Source organism: Ostrea edulis, chromosome 9, assembly GCF_947568905.1.
Source record: "Ostrea edulis chromosome 9, xbOstEdul1.1, whole genome shotgun sequence".
In the NCBI taxonomy this organism is placed as follows: domain Eukaryota; kingdom Metazoa; phylum Mollusca; class Bivalvia; order Ostreida; family Ostreidae; genus Ostrea; species Ostrea edulis.
This window is the reverse complement of record NC_079172.1, coordinates 8,279,633-8,303,280: the sequence shown is the minus strand read 5'-3', so window position 1 is coordinate 8,303,280 and position 23,648 is coordinate 8,279,633. Positions and strand designations below refer to the sequence as shown.

General features: G+C 36.6%; 3 protein-coding genes across 3 annotated transcripts in view; 2 read left to right on the top strand and 1 right to left on the bottom strand.

Moving 5' to 3' along the window:
• LOC125660387 (uncharacterized) overlaps positions 1–1,980 on the top strand; it is a 2,322-nt gene extending 342 nt beyond the window's left edge. Inside the window, exon 2 of the mRNA XM_056148445.1 lies at positions 1–1,980. This exon is cut by the window's left edge and continues 112 nt beyond it. Coding sequence (XP_056004420.1) covers positions 1–1,522 — 1,522 coding nt within the window. The 3' untranslated portion in view covers positions 1,523–1,980.
• A 2,493-nt stretch (positions 1,981–4,473) lies between these two features.
• LOC125658886 (uncharacterized) lies at positions 4,474–7,443 on the top strand. Its single transcript, XM_048890322.2, has 2 exons — positions 4,474–4,743; positions 5,715–7,443. Exon 2 carries the CDS (start codon positions 5,719–5,721, stop codon positions 7,237–7,239), a length of 1,521 nt encoding a protein of 506 aa, XP_048746279.1. The 5' UTR covers positions 4,474–4,743; positions 5,715–5,718; the 3' UTR covers positions 7,240–7,443.
• A 5,141-nt stretch (positions 7,444–12,584) lies between these two features.
• On the bottom strand, positions 12,585–19,436 carry LOC125659688 (uncharacterized). The gene is made up of 3 exons (XM_048891430.2): positions 19,314–19,436; positions 19,058–19,140; positions 12,585–17,015 (listed from the first exon to the last, which is right to left on the bottom strand). Exon 3 carries the CDS (start codon positions 17,009–17,011, stop codon positions 15,503–15,505), a length of 1,509 nt encoding a protein of 502 aa, XP_048747387.2. The 5' UTR covers positions 17,012–17,015; positions 19,058–19,140; positions 19,314–19,436; the 3' UTR covers positions 12,585–15,502.
• Positions 19,437–23,648: the final 4,212 nt, after the last annotated feature.

Below are 23,648 nucleotides of genomic sequence, written 5' to 3'. Positions count from 1 at the left end.
GGTTATGTTGGTGTTTTTGTCTCCAGGTGGCTCTTACGAAGATGAGAATGACGCCACGTACATAATCCTTTTCATTGTCATCTGCCTTGGTATACTTTCTACCTTTTTACTGTGGCGATTTCTTGCCCGCAATAGAGGAATGTCGCTGGTCTTAACCCCGTATAGACAACCCTCACTCCCCATGAAGAAGGTTTTCCTGTGGATCTTCGGGTTTACGAGCGTGGCGTACAGCATCCTCAATATGGTGATTGTCATTGATTGTTTGGAGACTTCGTATCCTTATATAAATTCAGAAAATTATATCTTAGGTCTCTTGCACTCCTCAGGAGAAGTAGTTTTCTTTTTGGGACAAATCGGATTTATAAGTTATTTTGCTAGCTTTACGTTAGTTAGCACAACGTCAACAAACTACGGCATTTTGGGAATGCTTATTGTACATGTTATAGAATGGATTCATAAGTTTCATTTGAATATTCGTCGAATAGCAGGTACTTCGACTAATATGATCAACATAACTTCCTATAACTGTTTTGTGGAATCTGAATTTTATGCCTTGAAGCAGAAAACACACCCATTTGGAGTTCCCCTCAGAACCTTATTTTCTTTGTTGGCCGTAGAAATGCTTCTAAATATGTGGCAACCTGCTGATTTTCAACGTCAGATGAATTATGCCACGGACCAGAGCAGATGCAGTCGGGAAAATTCTAGGCAATCAGATGAATTATCTCCCCTCTTACAAAACATAGATGGATTGAATGTTAACGCTATTCAATCAGATGTGACCATTAATTCGTCAGATGATCATATCAACATTGATAAGGAAACAGCACAAAATTCCCAAAATCGCAACACTCGATTTATCGTATGCATTCTGATTGGAGTCATTAATTCTCTTCCTGTAATTACCACTTTTCTATTTGTTATAGCAACGGTATCTGTCTCATCGAGTCACGTGTATGCGATGGAAATTATGCTTTGTCTTTTAAATTTAGAGCTACTACTCATCACCTTATACACATTATGTAATATGAGCAAATCTATTGAATGTTACAGCAGAACTATCGCTGCACGGGGAAATTGTGTGATCTTACTGTTCTGTACATCGTTCGCTGTGTTGTTCTGCGCATGTCGACTAATGGCGGGTCTATTGGTGGATTCCGAATGCCATATTGAACAGAACCATTTCCACCTTAAATACCCAGCTAGCATTCTAGTGGTAGGGATGTTTCTCGAAATATTCACAATACTTCTACAAACCATTCTTGTACGTGTTTCTTCGTTTACTAAACGAAACAAACAAATTTTCTCTGTCGTGTGCTCAATGAGAGTTCTTTGTGTCTTGAATGTGATTTGTTGGTTTATGTATGGTATTTTCTATGGAGGGTTTGATAAAACCATGATAATAGAGAAATGTTTTTACAATAAATACAACTGGGAGTTGATAAAGAATATAGCCCTCCCAATTTCAGGGTTTTATCGCTTTCATTTATTTACAAGGCTCCATGAATGTAGTCTGAAATGATTATTAAATTCTTATAAGAGAATCATTAATTCAATTAGAATAATTTAGATGTCTGATAGTTTGTATCTTAAACAGTACTTTATTTATTATGAATATCTTCCTTTTGATGTGCAATACATCTTGATTGGCTTCATTTAAGGTCTATATTAATTTATGATGATGTTTATTTAGAAATGCTTGCAAAATTATATGCAGTACTTCCCTGTTTTAAGCGATAAATGTTGGAAAAGGAAGTGAATTATTATTTCTCAATTCATCGTTGACTATACGTATGAGTTTCACTATTGTGAGAACATCGATATATTATCATTTTCCTTATTTGTTTACCTCATTACTTTTGTAAAGTTTTTGTGAAACATGAAATACATGTAGTACAGCAATAAATGAAAGTTCTTGTGTATTATAATGCGATTTTCATATGAATTTCAAATTTGATCAATAAAAACTTTATAACTTTATTCTGAGATCTTGTTTTTTTTATCCATTTTAAGCATCCAATCAATGTAGGAGAATCTGGCATAAGGAGAATACATCAAGCATCTATCATCTATCTATCTAATCTCTCTAATTTCTCTTTCTCTCTGTCTTTCTCTCTCTCTCTATTAATCTATCTATCTACTAATCTCTCTCCTCTCTCTCTCTCTCTCTTAATATATCTTTCTATTAATATCTCTCTCTCTAATCTATCTCTCTATCTATTAATATATCTATCTATCTATCTATCTATTAATCTATCTATCTATCTATCTATCTATATATCCTTCTATCCATCTATCTAATCTATTTAATCTATATATCTATTCAAAACCGTGGCCGATTGGTTAGAGCATTTCGCTCAACATCACACGGCCTCTCATCTCTCTAGGCGCAGGTTCGAATCCCACTCGGGCCGGTAAGTGGCAAAGTTTCCCAGTTTACTTTCGGAAGGTCGGTGATCTCTTCCCAGGTACATTGTATCTGAATTCTCTCTTCCACCAACAAAAACTGGGCACCACCAGATAACTGAAAAACTGTTGAGTATGGCGGAAAACATCAATCAATGAATCAAAAACGTATACACAGAAAAAGCTTTTGCGTATCGAATCAGTTGAGAGACAGAAACACCAGGTGATAACGGAATATTGCTACATAACTAAGGGAAGTTGACGATGGAGAAGCTGAAGTAATCCTGTTTGTGATAAAGTTGAATTCTTAGTTTGTGGTTAACATCCACGTTCAATACGATATCCAGGTGTGAAGCAGCTGAACATACAACCTGTGATGCGTACTATTTTGTTCTAATATTGGTCACTGAAGTTTTCCTTATTTTAAAAAGGTTGATAGAAAATTGTGGAAGAGTGTTTCCGTGGATGTCATTATCTGTTGATTCAACATATCCCAGTGAACTCACAATATAATGCACTACAGAGTCCTCTTGTGAAAGAATCGCCAGATTCAACAGCAGGGATATGATATCACCTGAAGTTAAAAAAGCAGAACAAATGTGGTCTGTTATACAGAGAACTTAGCAGATCTGGTCTGTTACACGGAGAACTTATCAGATACGGTCTGTTACACAGAGAACTTAGCAGATCTGGTCTGTTACACGGAGAACTTATCAGATACGGTCTGTTACACAGAGAACTTAGCAGATACGGTCTGTTACACAGAGAACTTACCAGATATGGTCTGTTACACAGAGAACTTAGCAGATACGGTCTGTTACACAGAGAACTTAGCAGATATGGTCTGTTACACAGAGAACTTAGCAGATCTGGTCCCTTACACGGAGAACTAGTAAACAGATACGGTCTGTTACACAGAGAACTTAGCAGATACGGTCTGTTACACAGAGAACTTAACAGATACGATATGTTACACAGAGAACTTACCAGATACGGTCTGTTACACAGAGAACTTAGCAGATATGGTCTGTTACACAGAGAACTTAGCAGATCTTGTCCCTTACACGGAGAACTAAACAGATACGGACTGTTACACAGAGAACTTAACAGATACGGTCTGTTACACAGAGAACTTAACAGATACGGTCTGTTACACAGAGAACTTACCAGATACGGTCTGTTACACAGAGAACTTATCAGATATAGTCTGTTACAACTTACCAGATTTGGTCTGTTACACAGAGGAGAGCACACATGTGCTACAGAATGCACTAAGTGCATTTTGTTTCCAGTCTCATAAATCTGTAAGAAAAATAAAGAAACTACAGATTTGTTGACCTATGATGACTAATCCCCCACCCACCCTGAGCACATGCAAAACTGGGTATATCTTAAAAACTATGAAATCATTGGGGATCATCCTGTTCATATAGTAAGTATGGAGACTCCAAGTGAACAGAGAAATGCACCCACAGCACAGAAACTGTATTTCCTTATCAGAGTCTAGTTTGTTTGACCTTATAATCACTAGTGGGTATTCTTGTTAGATGATTTCAATAACAAATCAGCTAAACCATATAGACAGATAGTTTTGACCGTGGTCAAAATCAGTGAGCCAAGGATTCAAAATTCTTTTCAAGTAGCTATACGCCATGTCGGCAAAGTACATACGTGTATGAAGGAATGGAAACCGAATGATTAGATAGTGTACTTCGAGTATACTTCTGCGAACAATCAGACAGTTTATTTGTAAATTCTAAAAATAATGTTAAGACCAGGTTAATGATTAAAGATTATTTAGGGGTGATCGATCCGGTTTGTGTGCGTAATGTAGAAGGAGCTCGAACACCAGTATGATCATATTTCTAAGTAATAAGTTATTACGTTTAAATTTCATGTTTTTCTAATTTATATGTATTTCTGATTTTAGAAGTGTACAGTTGTCTAAATTTGCTGCGGCAAATGAAAGTGCTTACCAACCTCAAAATGAATTGTAAATACTTGTGACGTCATAGTTAAGAATGTAGCTGAAAATAGGCCACAGGGTTTATATAACGCAGGTTTATGATTCGATGAAAGCTAGAAGGTTTCAATAGACGTTATAGAAAAAGATTGAGATACCTTATGAATGTTTTTCGCACTGTAAACAAGAGGATAAGAAACAAATCTTCCGACATTTGAATTTCTTCCTGAAATGTCTCTTATCTGATATAATGAATGCACATTTAAGGAAGTACAATTTCATTTTAACCAAGCAATAAATAGTTCTATACAATACTAATTCTCGTCCAAAACATTCCAAAGAAATCTTTATACATTGTACATTGACGGGTTTGGGTGAGTATGCTTTTCTTTTACAATTAAATATAGATTTAATTGTGTTATACTACAGGTTTATTGAATCTTTGGATACTATATATGGACTGTTTCTGCTTCTTAAGTTTTATAAAGGTGAAATGATCGGAAACTGGAAGTTAGTCTTACAACAGAGAAATGACATTACTTCATGGTTTTTAATGAGAATATTGATTTTCATCTTTTCTATATTGTTAAAATGTTGAATGTTAAATGAGTTTCCAATCAACCAATGTTTCCCATGTACTTGTAATCGCATATGGGTTTTGTTTAGACCTTTAGTTGATTATATAGAATTTTAAAATTACCACTGCCAAATGAATGCTGATGATAACCTAAAGTGATAATACTCTGAATGATTTGTTAATTCAAAACTTTAAAGAAAAAAGATCTTCTGTCATCTAAAAAAAATCTATAATCTGCGTTTTAAAAAACCCATTGTGAAATAGACAGTATGACTCAAACTTTTGTTACAGAATTTGATAATCAATCTCGATTAGGAACATGGTGTCGCATTTTTATCCGGTATATCTCATTCAAATTCTTTTGGAATCTGAATTCGTCTTCCGGCTAACTCGGTACATATATTTTCATGTTTACTTTACGGATATCCTCTGTGCACCACTACGTTCAATTATGTCAAATATGGTATAAAGCATCAAAACATTATTCCCGTCAGAAGTGGCTATTTTATATGTCTGAAATCGTCTTTCGTCATTCAAACTACAAAATATTGTCTTCAATGTTTCATTATCTGTGCATGTCTGCATCAGGTAAGACAGGGTTGTATTATTTTAAAAGACCATTTTAATTCTTCATTTCAATGATAAGATCGAAATGTATGATGACATTTGTATTTTCTATCATGCACCAATTATTCACTAAACATGCCAGAAACTAAGCTTTATTGATTGCTTGCGAAAGTAGAGCTGTAATGACTTTTCCGTTTGCAGAAAGATGGCCGAAATACAGTTGGAGACCCAATGCAAACCATTCACAAGATTTTTCTACATTAACTCTACGTTGGCACCCACATGTATCCTGTTTGTATGCATCGTCATCTTGATAATATTCTCCACATCAAAAGCAATCCCATCGCCACGACCAGTCGTTTGGGGAACGGAGGCAGCAATTACTTTCATCAGCATGATTTTCACTTTTGTTATTTGGTTTCTTGTGAATCGCAACAAACACAGATTTTTAGTACTGAAACATAGAGACAATTTATCCCTGAACGTAATGCTTGTTTTTCTTTGGATATTCGGGCTTGCTAATATTTTGAATTCTGGCATAAATATGGCCATCAATATTGACTGCTTACTCACGGGAGGACCACAACCATTTCCGTTCGAACAGATTATCAGTATTATATGCCATACTGCTGAGATATTGTTTTGCATCGGACAGTTGGGTTTTCTAAGTATATATGGAAAATATAGGTTCAAATTGTCATCTCTGATCAATCTTGGTACGTCCTTCATGGTCATAGCACACACTATTCGATGGTGTAGATCATTCTGCTATTCAATTTTTATGGAACACAAACTACCATCCCTGAATACGACAGATGACTGCTTTGATAATTCCAGCTTAAATGATATCCAAGGAGCGATTTATAAATACGCAGGACCAATCAAAACGGAATTTAGCCTGTTATCTGTTGTAGTCGTCGTTAGAATGTTTGCTATATTCGACAAAGATTCATGTAATGAAACAGAGGCATCGTCAACAAGGCAAACAAGCTCGTGCCATTCTGCAGAACATGAATATTCCTCCAGCACCTCATGGAAGAAATGTGATATGGAAAGACGTCCAATTTCTTTTTCCCTATCGATTGTGATTGGTATAATCTTATCTCTTCCATATACGATAGCAAATGTCTTACCCAGTTTAGATACTAGTACCTATCGGGTAATTAGTCTGACATATAACTCTGAAATGTTACTTCTTCTTTGTATTGCATATAGACAATTTAAGGTTCAGTTTCAAGATAACTGTAATAGACAGACTGAAACGATAACATATCATCCAGTCCTTATCTTCGTCACAGCAGGGGCCATCACCTACACCACATTTGGTTGTATAGCCGGAATAATGTTATCCTCCCAACCTATTGGTCGTACTCTTCTCGTTGATAAGATTATTGAGTCAATAGTTATACTTTTCCAAACCATTCTTATACTCCACGTCCAAACATTCTGTTTGAAAAAGGCGTACGTTCGAATGACCTCATCAAAAGTCCATCACACTTTCCTCTGCATTTTTGTCATGAATACTATCCACTGGACATTGAGCACGTTTGCTTTTGGACAATTATCAGATGCCAGGACAATTCAGAAAGAATTTTATGGAGAGAATTACTGGAGAGTAATAGTTAATATGATGTTTCCCATCATGATGTTTTACCGACTTATCACTGCAATAGAAATGTACGAACTTTACAAAAAGACCTCCATATACTTTCGACGTTTGATTTAGAAAGATTATAACTTGGTGTATCGATCCAATGTATGAGATTAAGATTGTAATCAATATATATATATATATATATATATATATATATATATATATATATATATATATATAGTTTGTAAATAAAGAATTCGGTATTTGATACAGTAAATACATCCAATAATAAAAGTCAAGAAACACAAAACTCGAATAACATTTCACTGTTAGCGCTTTCGGCTTTAATGCCTCTTCAGACAGTAATAAAAATAACTGTCTGAAGAGGCATTAAAGCCGAAAGCGCTAACAGTGAAATGTTATTCGAGTTTTGTGTTTCTTGACTTTTATTATTGGATATATATATATATATATATATATATATATATATAAGTGAATCATGTGTATATATAATCGTGATATGTTAGAAGGTTCTGTATACATGTATATTGATTTTGACTACAAAACAAATACCCTGGTTATCTGAGAGAGGGCTCACGGTACGTATGATCAGACATGAGAGGATACGTACTCCTCCCAAGCACTTGGACCCAACTCTGGTGTGTCCAGGGGTCAGTGTTGGCCAAACTCTCAATTTTGTATTCTTTATATAATTTATGAAAATTATCATTGTTATCTTCATCCTTTTTCAAATATCAATTTTAAGAAAATCCATCGGTCTGTTGTATTTTTTATTTTTATTTTTTTTTTTATCTTTTTTTTTTTTTTTATAGATTTTCTTGTCAAGTTCAATACGTTATTAATTTGAATTTCAATAAAATTTGAAGATGTAAGTTTTTTTCTATTGAATGCAAGAATGTGAATTGATTTAAGAGGAAATATTAGCATTTTAGCGATAGCCAAGCCTGTACAATACAATTACACATTTCAATAATGTTTTTCGAGTATTCACTGTCTTTATTTTGGTAAATTCAAATAAATGATATAAAACTCGCCCTCAAGATAACTCATACCTTGTAAAGACAATTCACTCCCCGCAGGTTAAAACGTCCCCGGGTAAAATGGCTTTGTCTATTTGTTTATTGCTATATTTGATGAAACAAAATACACAGCATTTGCTATTTTATGCGTAATATAATGATATAATTTTATTATTATTAATCATGTTACAAACATGCAAGGTGAAGATAACGAACAGTGATCAATCTCATAACTCCTACAGGCAATACAAAATAGATAGTTGGGCAAACACGGACCCCTGGACACACCAGAGGTGGGATCAGGTGCCTAGGAGGAGTAAGCATCCCCTGTTAACCGGTCACACCCGCCGTGAGCCCCATATCCTGATCAGGTAAACGGAGTTATCCGCAGTCAAAATCAGTGTGCCAAGAACGGCTTAACAATCGGTATGAAACACGTCAGACAAAATTTCAACAGTCTCGTTTAAAGTCAGCCTTTTGAAAATCCTATGGTTTTTAAAATGATATACTTCGTCAATACAACTTATCATTGGGTCAAATGCTGTCTGACGTGTTTCATACAGATTGTTAGACCGTTATTGGCAACACTAATTTTAACTACTGATAACTCCGTTTACCTGATCAAGATGTAGGACTCAAGGCGGATGTGACCGGTCGACAGGGGATGCTTACTCCTCCTAGGCACCTGATCCCACCTCTGGTGTGTCCAGGGGTTCGTGTTTGCCCGAATCGCTATTTTGTATTGCTTGTACTTATGGGATTGATCACTGTTTGTTAACTCCACCTTTCAGAAATGAAATCATACATTGTACGTCGTTCCACCCCATTCATATTTATCGGGATGAAGTTGAACGCTGATTTGTGAAAAGTCTCTATGGCCTGTGTTCGAATGCCAGGATTTCAAGTGACGCAATTGGTTGGTATCTTTGCATTATCTTGTGTGAGAGGTGTTTTATTGGTTCTTGTGTTATATATGGATGATTCACGTCAAAACCCATCGTCGGAAACCCACGTTCGGTGGTTCTATGATTACCGACCGTGGGTCACATAGCCAGTATTTTCGCTGGAAGGTGTGTCTCGCCTTCTACATGCGATTGGTCACTTTACCATTCCTTATTGCGATACTCAACCAATGAAAAAGCCCTTATTTCTAGTCCTCGGTAGCATGAAAGGTGAAGATAACGAACAGTGATCCATCTCATAACTCTTACAAGCAATACAAATTATATAGTTGGGCAAACACGGACCCCTGGACACACCAGAGGTGGGATCAGGTGCTTATTAGGAGTAAGCATCCCCTGTCGACCGGTCACACCCGCCGTGAGCCCTATATCCTGATCAAGTAAACGGAGCAATCCGCAGTCGAGATCAGTGTGCCAAAAACGGCTTAACAATCTGTATGAAACACGTCAGACAGCATTTGACCCAATGATAGGTTGTATTGACGAACTAGATCATTATAACGACCATAAAATTTGTGAAATGCTGACTTGAATCGAGACTGTTGAAACCCCTGTACCATCAACTTGTTTGTCAGTAGCTTGTCTCGATTTAAAAACTGACCATACACGGAACAAGCGTTTGTTTATCCAATCAGTTGAGAGATAAAAACACCATTATGCAGGTCATAGTGGAATATTTCTACATAGATATGGGAAGTAGACGATGGAGAAGTTAAAATCATCCCGTTTTTCATCAGTTTGAGTTGTTAGGTTGCCGTTCGTACATGTATCTTCATTCAATAAATTATCTAAGTAAGAAGCAGAAGTGGACGACTCCGCGGTGTCTTTTATTTCGAGTTCACAGGGATATATCAATTTGACATATAAAACTTCATTGTTATTTCGGACTTCAAACATTTCGGTTGACATTATTTGTCGAAATGCGCATCTGGTGCATCAAAATTGGTACCGTATAAGTTTTACAATATGAATGAAAGTTACTGTTAATAGATGAAACGTCGTCAATATATCTAAATGTCGAATTGAAGGCCACAGCAAGAGATTTTTTCTTCTGACGTAGAAGTTATTGAATCAATTCTGCTTCACAGGAATATAAGAACAGGTCAGCTTACAAAGGAACACTATTCGTGCCAATGGGGATTTCAACAGACTGTTGGAAGACCTGATCACGAAAGAGCACGAAGTTATTGTCAATGAGGACCTCCAGCATATTATTTGTTTCGACTTCACAGTACTCGTGCGTGGAATTAGAGTAGTGTTTAACAAAGTTATTGTTTGGATGACTGATCACTAGATATGAATATTTGCGTTTTCTATATTTGTTGAAGAAGCAGCTGTCTATGATGTCAAAAATCTAGTCTTTAATTCGTCGGGAGGAATGGTCGTGTAAAGTGTTGAAAAGTCATAGGTTTTGATGTTGTTGATTTGAGAAAGGTTTTGCAATTTCAAGTTTACTTAAAGTTCTTTAGAGATTTTTAGAATCCACATTTGATTAACATCACTTTTGGCATATGTAATCTCACAGTAAGTTTGAAGCTTCTCCTTCATAGCTGTTAACATTTTCGTGAGGAGCAAAGATGGGGGCTTGGTAGAACACTTACTGAATCCAGCAATGTATCTTTGTTTGTAAGGGTTTTATGTAGTTTAGGAATCCAGTATAGGAACGGTAACTCATATTCATTCGACCGATTGGCCGGGATATTAAATGTGTCTAAAACTAAAGCATAGTTTTGAAGAATTTCATCTTTTGAAAGGGCAGTTGGAATATGAGTACGATAGCCAAAATTGGAATTAATGCGAATTGCGTTTAAAATATAGTTGTAATAATGAGCCTTATAAAGACTATGTTGTTACAACTTTTGTCATCTGCAACCAAAGGATATTCCTAGACGTATAAAGCATGGCTCAAAGATGATAATATCTTTGTCTATTTTGATAAAGTGAGTTAGATTTTGATAAAGTGAGTTAATTTTTTAAGTACACTTTTTCTGCCAATGATTGTCTAAACATTTATATACCAGCTTTCAGAATATCTGCAACATTGTCATTCATATATCAGGCAATATAACAGAATATCTGCAACATTGTCATTCATATATCAGGCAATATAACAGAATATCTGCAACATTGTCATTCATATATCAGGCAATATAACAGAATATCTGCAACATTGTCATTCATATATCAGGCAATATAACAGAATATCTGCAACATTGTCATTCATATATCAGGCAATATAACAGAATATCTGCAACATTGTCATTCATATATCAGGCAATATAACAGAATATCTGCAACATTGTCATTCATATATCAGGCAATATAACAGAATATCTGCAACATTGTCATTCATATATCAGGCAATATAACAGAATATCTGAAACATTGTCATTCATATATCAGGCAATATAACAGAATATCTGCAACATTGTCATTCATATATCAGGCAATATAACAGAATATCTGAAACATTGTCATTCATATATCAGGCAATATAACAGAATATCAGGCAATATATGTATTTTTCTATATACAGTATCTATCACTTGGAATATTGGATCCGAGAGCAGTGCATCAAAATTATGTCTATTCATAAAGATTTTGATATCATGGGAATTATTTGAAGAAGTGTATTTTCTGATTCTTTTCCAAGCAAACATTAACAATTTAAGGTGAAACACAGCTTTTACACGTGTACCCTACTGAATCTAATTTAAGTTCCAAATTTTATACATACATCTAGCTAAACATACAATCCAAGAAAAAAAAAAGAATCATTCCTGTGTTAAAATATTTTTGTCAAACAAATATGTCTTGTTCTCTTTTTTAATTACAAGAGTGAGGACTTTCCAAATAATGAAATATCTCCAGATTTTCTATATCTCTACGGCTCGGTTGATAATGGTTTTCTCAAGGCGAAAATTTTCAATGTTACCCTCAACTACATGCAGTGTTTGTTTTATTACACTGAATGTTATATGAACGGCAAAAAAAAAAAAAAAAAAAAAAAAAAGAAGAAAACTTACGTCTGCTTACATTTGATCAATCAATACCATGCGATATTTTGTATATCAATGCTGGTATTTGCGTTTATTACAAACGCTCAAACGAGGTCGTCTAACAATCTACGGCGAACCGTATGCGCATAAATTTGACGCATGCGATAATTTTTTATAATATCACCCGTTGTCAAGTACTGTTACCTGTTGCTAGATACTATCACCCTGGAGAGCGTGCGTTCTCTTCTCAGAGGGTAACAATGTTTTTTTTCAAATGCTTCTCGATCAATCAGATTCGAGTATTTTATATGAAAGTATAATAAATATACATATTATATCGGTGAACGTGAATTTCTGTAAATGAAATAAAATTATTAGTGCATTGTCATAAATTGAGTTACTAAATTGTTGCAAACGTCTATGTTTACTAACATATCAAAATATGAAGCAGATGTGAAAGACTATATAAAACAATCAACTTGAAAATGTTTTAATGACATGTATTTTAAAAATTATTCCAATTACACAATTGCTGCATATCTATGCAAAGTGATTAGTTTCCACTGTTATTTCACGAAATATCTTCATTGTTCAACATTGTGCTCATTGACTAGAATAGATATTAACACATTCAACACTGTGCATGTTAACTAGTACATGTATAAACATTAACACGTTCAACACTGTGCACTTGACTAGTATATACATTAACATGTTCAACACTGTGCACATTAACTAGTATACACATTAACACGTTCAACACTGTGCACGTTGGCTTGTATATACATTAACACGTTCAACACTGTGCACGTTGGCTAGTATATACATTAACATGTTCAACACTGTGCACGTTGACTAGTATAAACTATAACACGTTCAACACTGTGCACGTTGACTAGTATACACATTAACACGTTCAACACTGTGCACGTTGGCTTGTATATACATTAACATGTTCAACACTGTGCACGTTGACTAGTATAAACATTAACACGTTCAACACTGTGCACGTTGGCTTGTATACACATTAACACGTTCAACACTGTGCACGTTGGCTTGTATACACATTAATACGTTCAACACTGTGCACGTTGACTAGTATAAACTTTAACACGTTCAACACTGCGCATTGAGTAGTATACACATTAACACGTTCAACACTGTGCACGTTGACTAGTATACACATTAACACGATCAACAATCTGCACGTTGGTTTGTATACACATTAACACGTTCAACACTGTGCACGTTGACTAGTATAAACATTAACACGTTCAACACCGTGCACGTTGACTAGTATACACATTAACACGTTCAACAATCTGCACGTTGGCTTGTATACACATTAACACGTTCAACACTGTGCACGTTGACTAGTATATACATTTACACGTTCAACAATCTGCACGTTGGCTTGTATAAACATTAACACGTTCAACACTGTGCACGTTGACTAGTATACACTTTAACACGTTCAACACTGCGCATTGAGTAGTATACACATTAACACGTTCAACACTGTGCACGTTGACTAGTATACACATTAACACGTTCAACACTGTGCACGTTGACTAGTATAAACTTTAACACGTTCAACACTGCACATTGAGTAGTATACACATTAACACGTTCAACACTGTGCACGTTGGCTTGTATACACATTAACACGTTCAACACTGTGCACGTTGACTAGTATACACATTAACACGTTCAACAATCTGCACGTTGGCTTGTATACACATTAACACGTTCAACACTGTGCACGTTGACTAGTATAAACTTTAACACGTTCAACACTGCGCATTGAGTAGTATACACATTAACACGTTCAACACTGTGCACGTTGACTAGTATACACATTAACACGTTCAATACTGTGCACTTGACTAGTATACACATTAACATGTTCAACACTGGGCACGTTGGCTTGTATACACATTAACACGTTCAACACTGTGCACGTTGACTAGTATACACATTAACATGTTCAACACTGGACACGTTGGCTTGTATACACATTAACAATTTCAACACTGTGTACGTTGACTAGTATACACATTAACACGTTCAATACTGTGCACTTGACTAGTATACACATTAACATGTTCAACACTGGGCACGTTGGCTTGTATACACATTAACACGTTCAACACTGTGCACGTTGACTAGTATACACATTAACATGTTCAACACTGTGCACGTTGGCTTGTATACACATTAACACGTTCAACACTGTGCACATTGAGTAGTGTACACTTTAACACGTTCAACACTGCACATTGAGTAGTATACACATTAACACGTTCAACACTGTGCACGTTGGCTTGTATAAACATTAACACGTTCAACACTGTGCACGTTGACTAGTATACACATTAACATGTTCAACACTGGGCACGTTGGCTTGTATACACATTAACACGTTCAACACTGTGCACATTGAGTAGTGTACACTTTAACACGTTCAACACTGCGCATTGAGTAGTATACACATTAACACGTTCAACACTGGGCACGTTGGCTTGTATACACATTAACACGTTCAATACTGTGCACTTGACTAGTATACACATTAACATGTTCAACACTGGGCACGTTGGCTTGTATACACATTAACACGTTCAACACTGTGCACGTTGACTAGTATACACATTAACATGTTCAACACTGGGCACGTTGGCTTGTATACACATTAACAATTTCAACACTGTGTACGTTGACTAGTATACACATTAACACGTTCAATACTGTGCACTTGACTAGTATACACATTAACATGTTCAACACTGGGCACGTTGGCTTGTATACACATTAACACGTTCAACACTGTGCACGTTGACTAGTATACACATTAACATGTTCAACACTGTGCACGTTGGCTTGTATACACATTAACACGTTCAACACTGTGCACATTGAGTAGTGTACACTTTAACACGTTCAACACTGCACATTGAGTAGTATACACATTAACACGTTCAACACTGTGCACGTTGGCTTGTATACACATTAACACGTTCAACACTGTGCACGTTGACTAGTATACACATTAACATGTTCAACACTGGGCACGTTGGCTTGTATACACATTAACACGTTCAACACTGTGCACATTGAGTAGTGTACACTTTAACACGTTCAACACTGCACATTGAGTAGTATACACATTAACACGTTCAACACTGGGCACGTTGGCTTGTATACACATTAACACGTTCAACACTGTGCACGTTGACTAGTATACACATTAACACGTTCAACACTGGGCATGTTGGATTGTATACACATTAACACGTTCAACACTGTGCACTTTGTTTAGTATAAACATTAACACGTTCAACACTGTCCACGTTGGCTTGTATACATATTGGTATACACTACAGTACAGTGGAGTCTATATTGCTCGTTGAGAATGGACGATGGTCTTTCTGTAAAGCTCATACATTTCAATGGACGTGATAAATCTATAGAACAAAACAATGGGAAACAATGTTTGTAGTATTACTCCCCAATACTTCTTGCCATACAATCCAACCTGAATGACCCCTAAATTGTCCGATTCGCCGAAAGAAAACGCACTCAAAATCCAATAGATAGTGTTCATGACAAAGATACAAAGAAATGTGTTATGAACGCTCGTTCCAGTCACATGGACGTATGCGTCTTTCAAACAAAATGTTTGAACGTGGAGTATAAGCATAGTTTGGAAAAGTATAACAACTGACTGACAAATATTGTCCACAAGAAGAATACGGCCAAGAAGTTGATATGAAGACATTATTCCGGCTATACAACCAAATGTTGTGTAAGCCATGGATCCCGCGGTGACGAAGATTAGAACAGGACGATGAGTTGTTTCCATAGCCTGCCTATTACGGGTCTCATGAAACCGAGTCGTAAATCTTATGTATGCAAAACAGAGAAGAAGTAAAACCTCCAAGTTATAAGTTATGCTGATTACCCTGGAGATGCTCGAAAATTCAAGCACGTTCGAGTTGTTTAAGAACTTTGTTATCATGAGTGGGATTGATAATAAGATACCACTCATAATCGAGACGAATACAGATGTTGAACATCGCTGCATAGGGCATGTCTCCCAAGAAGTGATAGACGACGGTTCAACTTGATGTGTAGAGGGTTGCCGTGTTTCTTTGCCTGAAACGTTGTTAAACATAACAAACATTCTAATGGCTACGACAACAGATAGCAAACAGAATTCTGTCATAATCTGTCCAATATATGGATGAAACTTTTCCCGTATGAAACTGATATGAGAAGTAAAAAAGCAGTCATTTGTTTTATTGTATGGTGATGTCATACTCTCCTTAATTATCGAGTCGAAGAAATCCCTACACCATCGAAGAAGGTGAGCTATAACCATGAATGATAAGCTGTAATTAATTAGAGTTGACGATTTGAACCTATATTTTCCATATATGCTTAGAAAACCCAACTGTCCGATGCAGAACAATATCTCAGTAGTATGGCATAGAATACTGATAATCTGCTCGAACGGAAATGGTTGTGGTCCTCCGTGAATTAAGCAGTCAATATTGATGGTCATATTTAAGCCAGAATTAAAAACGCTCGTAAGTCCGAATAACCAGAGAAAAACGAGCTTTATATTTAGTGACACGTTGCCTCTGTCTGCTTCTCCCAAATATCTGCGTTTGTTGCGATTTACAAGGAACAAAATAACAAAAGTGAAAATCATGCTGATGAAAGTAATTGCTGCCTCTGTTCCCCAAACGACTGGTCGTGGTGATGGGATTGCTTTTGATGTGGAGAATATTATCAAGATGACAATGCATACAAACAGGATGCATGTGGGTGCCAACGTAGAGTTAATGTAGGAAAATCTCGAGTATGGTTTGCATTGAATCTCCAAGTGAATATCGGCCATCTTTCTGCAAGTATTGAAAATAAAATGTCGTGTCATTGGCATGTTTTTAGATATTATCTCTACATCTCTCAGCTTTGTCTCTCGGTGACAATTTTCTTGGGGCTAGATCATGATAAAAGGAATGATTGTACCAACACCCCGGATGTTTATGCCGAGGGCGACTGACCCAAAGTACAGAAGATATATATAAATATCGAGGTTTTACGTTATCAGCCGAATTCAAAACTGAAATCAATTTCACTTGAAAGAAATAATATGTGTGTTTGAATAATTGTAAAAATGAGAAATCATTGCTTAAAATGAATTGCAGAGGAAATTGTCATAGGATTTTGATATATATAATCTTTTTCGTTACATATCGTTACATTTCGTTTAAATCGAGGCAAGCTTCTGACAAACAAGTTGATGGTACAGGGGTTTCAACAGTCTCTATTGAAGTCAGAATTTTGCAATTTCTATGGTCGTTATAACGATCTAGTTTGTCAATACAACCTATCATTGGGTCAAATGCTGTCTGACATGTTTCATACCGATTGTTAGGCCGTTCTTGGCACACTGATTTTGACTACGGATAACTCCGTTTACTTCATCAGAATGTAAGGCTTACGGCGGGTGTGACCGGTCGACAGAGAATGTTTACTCCTCCTAGGCACCTGATCCCACCTCTGGTGTGTCCAGGGGTCAGTTTTTGCCCAACTATATAATTTGTATTGCTTATAGGAGTTATGAGATGGGTCACTGTTCGTTATCTTCACCTTTCATATTTCAAAACTTTTCTATGGATTACTAATTCTAGAAATGCACGTTAGTCTAAATTACTAGAAGAAAACGAAATATTTAAATCTACCATTAGTAGTAATAAGATGTGACGTCGTAATATACCATTCGGATAAAAGTAGATTACCGGCTTCTACTGTGTGATTTGTTATAAGTTAAATCCTGGTAGTTTACCGGCTTTTACAGTGTGATTTGTTATAAGTTAAATCCTGGTAGTTTACCGGCTTTTACAGTGTGATTTGTTATAAGTTAAATCCTGGTATTCTCTATATAATATGACCCAGAGAAAGCAATACAAATCAGTGATAAAGTCATTCATATCACGGAGTATCCAATGTATTATAGCCAGTAACATGAGAATCACATGAGAATCACAAACAGCGAACCTCGTATTACATTATTTCTTACTGTACATGTATTTTACGTTCTAGAAGTGATCCTATTCGCCTAAATTGTCAGAAGCCGACGAGATATTTACGTCATCCATTGCTATATACGCACAAATGTCTTCGCAAATTAGTGTGGTTTTCTTGTTCAATAAAACCCCGGACACTCTATATATATAGTCTCCAAAAAATTATGATCTGTAATAAACTCATTCAGATTTCAAAATGACAAACATAATATGCACTACAGCAAAAGAATATAAAAATAATATCACAGACACATACTTATACATGCAAACACGCCCACTAGTTGATTTACACAACTTGAAAACCCAACTTACATAAGGACGCTCTATATATACTGGTAAGAAATTATCTTTGGATAAGCATAACAAAATACCCATTACAATAATATGTAAAGAAGGCACCCACAGTACAGCAAAACCTGTCTAATACGACATGCACTGGGAGACAAAACGTTTATCAGAAAACGCCGTGTGTCGGGATGGACACTGTTAAAGCACCAAAAATGTGAAGTTGAGAATGAAAGTAAGGATCAGAATACCAAGTAAAACGAATTGCACAGGTGTCAGATTAAGTAGCTTTCATTGTATTTTCATCTTATGTTGTTAATGTATAATTTCTTGAAAACACCAGTATCAAGTATGAAAAGCTTGTGAACTTATAAATCAGAAAATTTGATGACAAGAGGAACATTTTAAGACTAAAGAAAGCACTAGAAGAGCAAACTGTTCTAACCTTTAAAATCATATCATAGTACTATTTAAAAGGGCATATCACAGAAAAGTCCATCGTTCTATTGTAAGGAATCAGTTATAACCTTTGTACTGACAAAATCTATAAAACAAAGAATAAGAATTACCTTCCTTTGATTGTATCAATGTTTAGTAGATCAACAAATTACAAGTTGCTCTTGGTCAGTACGTATTGGTACTCTTCTGTGTACTGAAAATAAAAGTGTCTGAAAATAAACACAAACATGACCACGGCAGGAAATATGGAGACAGACTAAACACTTGATAAAGTTATTTTTTCCCATGTCCATTGTGTCATACGATGACAATCACCATGAACTGTACAAAACTATAATTCATGAATGTCTATTATGTTTTACATACAAGAGTGCCGGAAAAGACGGTTGTTGTATGTAAAACCTAGATAGTTTGAGTATAATGCAATTGTCTCACATCTGGGTTTTTTTTAAAAAGTTCTTATTGCGAAAAAACCCTCATTAGTCAAACACTTCCGTTATTCACGAGGACATACAGGATAGTAATACCGGAAGAATGTTTAAGGAAAACGTACACTCATGGACAAGTGCACTTCAGCATGTATATTTTTATAGTGACTTTATGACGCATGTAAAATCACAAGACAGATTGAAGAGCTCCATTTTAGTGTGAATAATGCAGACCTATATCTATTTAGATTGGAAGGATATTTCTTGATAGTTTCATTTTGTGTCTGAACGCAAACGTCCAGCATTTTATACCACTTGTCCACCCCATCAAAATACATTGCAGGCGATGACATAATTAAGAACTTTTAAATGTCAAATATACTACTCAAAATTTGATAAGGATCATAGATATTTTTCTGTTTAAAAAATTAATAACTGCATAACTGGCAATATTGTGTCCAAGTGAAATCAAACACGTCTTCAACAAATTTGCACGTGCATTTCATGCCACGGGAAATGCGTTTCTCATCACAGTTTATGCTTTTGCTACCATTGCACGATTTTCACTCAGACATCGGTGTCTGATTCTTTCTAAAATTTCAAACTCACTTGAGTGTTTACACTACGTTTATCAACACACTGCCCCTCAACGTGTAAGGCGTCGCCTGACGACAGAACAACTGGGCAGATGTATTGGAATGCTTGACGCTGGCTATTCACAACGTGACGTTGCAAATGCACTAAACGTCAGTCAGAGCGTTGTAAACAGGGCCTGGAACCGACAGCAAAGTTTTGGTACAGCAGCACACCGACATGGGGGTGGTCGTCAGAGGTCGACAACCCAACGCCAAGACCATTTTGTGGCTCTTCAGACACGACGCCATCCCTTCTGGACAGCAACCAGCCTACTTAACGACCTCCTGAACGCCTCGGGGGTGAATGTGTCCACTCAGACGATACGGAATCGGCTTCACAATGCAGGTCTCTACTCAAGAAGGGCTTGTGTTCGAGTCCCTCTGACTGTTCGACTACGGCGGGAGCGATTGGACTTGGCTGAAGATCATGTCACTTGGACACAGAACGATTGGGTTCAAGTTCTGTTCACCGATGAGTCCAGGTATTGTTTGGACTTTACAGACAGGAGGCACTGAGTGTGGCGACGACAACGTGAACGTTTCCATGATGCCAACATCAGTGAACATGACCATTATGGTCTGGGTTAGGGTTAGGGTTTAGGGTTAGGGTTAGGGTTAGAGTTAGGGTTAGGGTTTATCGTAACGTTTGAAAAGTATATGATAATATGGTTCATATTAACTTTCATTGTTTTGAAGGACATAGAGTTATGTTGTGAAACTTTTGGTGTGAATGTTTTGTGCACTCTGCAATGTTCATGTATTGATAGGAATGTTTCCCTCTAGCTACTTATGTGTAATATTTTTTAGCTTCTAGGAACATAAAGTTTTCACTTTCTAGTCTGAAGAAATTTTTTTTTGTACATTATGTACTGGTTTTCTAGAGTACAAGTGTATATTAATTACTGTAAACAATGTTACTTACTGAGGTTGTTAGAGTATTTGTTTACTAGGTTAACATTTATCAAGTGTTAGGTAGGTAATTTGTCTTTGCTATGAAATACTTATTTTTGTTTTTGTATATTTGCAGCAAATCACCACCACCACACGCACACATATACATGTATGCGTACACATGAATGTTGTATGTTTGGGTGCTTACTAGAATTTAATAGAATTGTGCATTTACAATGAAGTTGACTTTGAACTGGGGGTATCTGTACAAACAGTCACAGGTGGAGTCGAGAACAGTCACAGGTGATCTAGAGAAGAGATACAGGTGAACTATAGAATAGTCAAAGGTGAACTAAAACAGATAGAGGTGAAGTAAATAACAGAACAGATACAGGTCAACTAAAGATCAATGCTGTCTGACGTGTTTCATGCCGATTGTTAAGCCGTTCTTGGCACACTGATTTTGACTGCGGATAACTCTGTTTACCTGATCAAGATATAGGGCTCACGGCGGGTGTTACCGGTCAACAGGGGATTCTTACTCCTCCTAGGCACCTTATCCCACCTTTGGTGTGTCCAGGGGTCCGTGTTTTCTTAACTATCTATTTGTATTGCGTATGGGAGTTACGGAATTGATCACTGTTCGTTATCTTCACCTTGCATCAATCACATGTGAACTAGAGAGCAGATAGAGGTGAACTAGAGAACAGTCAGGGGCGAACTAGGGGACAACCACATATGAACTAGAGAACAGTTACAGGTGACCTAGAAAACAGTCACTGGTGAAGTGGAGAAAAGTCACTGGTAAACTAGAGAACAGATACAGCTGAAATAGAGAACAGATACAGGTAAACTAAAGAAGAGGCACAGGTGAAATGGAGAAAAGTGTCATGTAAACTAAAAAACAGCCACAGGTGAAGTAGAGAACAGATACAGGTGAACTAAAAAACAGTCACAGGAGAACTAGAGAACAGATAGATGTGAACTAGAGGACATCCACATATGAACTAGAGAACAGTTACAGGTGACGTCCAAAACAGTCACAAGTGAAGTAGAGAACAATCACGGGTGAATTAGAGAACATATACAGGTGCACTAAAGATCAGTCACATGTGAACTAGACAGCGGATACAGGTGAACAAGAGAACAGTCATGGGTGAAATAGGGAACAGTTACATGTGAACTAGAAAACAGTCACATGTGACGTATGGAACAGTCATTGGTGAAGTGGAGAAAAGTCTCATGTGAACTAGGGAACAGCCATGGTTGAATCAGAGAACAGATACAGGTGATTAAAAAAACGGTCACACGAGAACTAGAGAACAGATAGAGGTGAACTAGAGAACATTCACATGTGAACTAGAGAACACATACAGGTGAACTAGAGAACAGTCACAGTCGAAGTAGAGAACAGTCACCGGTGAACTAGAGAACAAAGACATGTAAACTAAATAGCATATACAGGTGAACTAAATAAAAGATACAGGTGAAGTAGAGAGCAGTCAATGGTGAACTAGGGAACAGTCACATGTGAACTAGAGAGAAGATACAGGTGAACTAGTGAACAGTCACAGAAGATCTAGAGAACAGTCACAGGTGAAGTAGGGAACAAATACAGTGAAGTAGAGAACAGTTACAAGTTAACTAGAAAACAGTCATAGGTTAACTAGAGAACAGTCATAGGTGAAATAGAGAACAGTCACAGGTGATCTAGAGAGCAGATATAGGTGAACTAGAAAACAGTCACCGGTGATCTAGAGAACAGTCACAGGTGAAGTAGAGAACAGTTACAGGTGAAGTAGAGAACAGTTACAGGTGAAGTAGAGAGTAGTCAATGGTGAACTAGAGAAAGTCGCATGTGAACTAGAGAACAGTCACATGTGAACTAGAGAACAGTCACATGTGAACTAGAGAACAGTCACAGGCGATCTAGAGAACAGTCACATATGATCTAGAGAACAGTCACAGGTGAAGTAGAGAATGGTCACAGGTGATCTAGAGAACAGTCACAGGGGAACTAGAGAACAGATAGAGATACAGGTGAAAAAGAAAAGAACATATACAGGTGAAGTAGAGAACAGTTACAAGTGAACTAGAAAATAATCACAGGTGAAGTAGAGAACACTCATAGGTGAACTAGAGAACAGATACCGGTGAACTAGAGAACTGTCAGAGGTGAGCTAGAGAACTGTCACAAGTGATCTAGAGAGCAGTCACAGATGAACTAGAGAACAGTCACGGGTGAACTAGAGAAGAGTCGCAGATGAGCTAGAGAACAGTCACATGTGAACTAGAGAACAGTTACAGGTGATCTAGAGAGCAGTCACAGATGAAGTAGAGAACATTCACAGGTGAGCTGGAGAACAGTCAGTGGTGAAGAAGAACTTGAACAGACGTTATATTTTAGCAGGCATGTAGGAACAGCCCCTCCCCCTCGTTTTGACTATGTTCTTTTCAATTTGTTTATTGCAAAGTCCGTATTGTTTACATTCTTTAGTTTATAGAAATAGTAAAAGGCAGTTGAAATGTAAATTTCAAGTGATAAAATCAATTCATAAATTGAAGGATCAGTACATATATTATAGGATCAACCTTTTCGACAAAAGTCCCCAAATCCTTATTCCTAATTATTTGTTTGCTTGTTACCAATTTTCAGGTAAATGTGAAGTAACATAATTGCTGCCCCCGTTCAGTTACTGTTACTGTACCAGTTTGTCTGTCATTATAACGACTCAAGATAACATGTA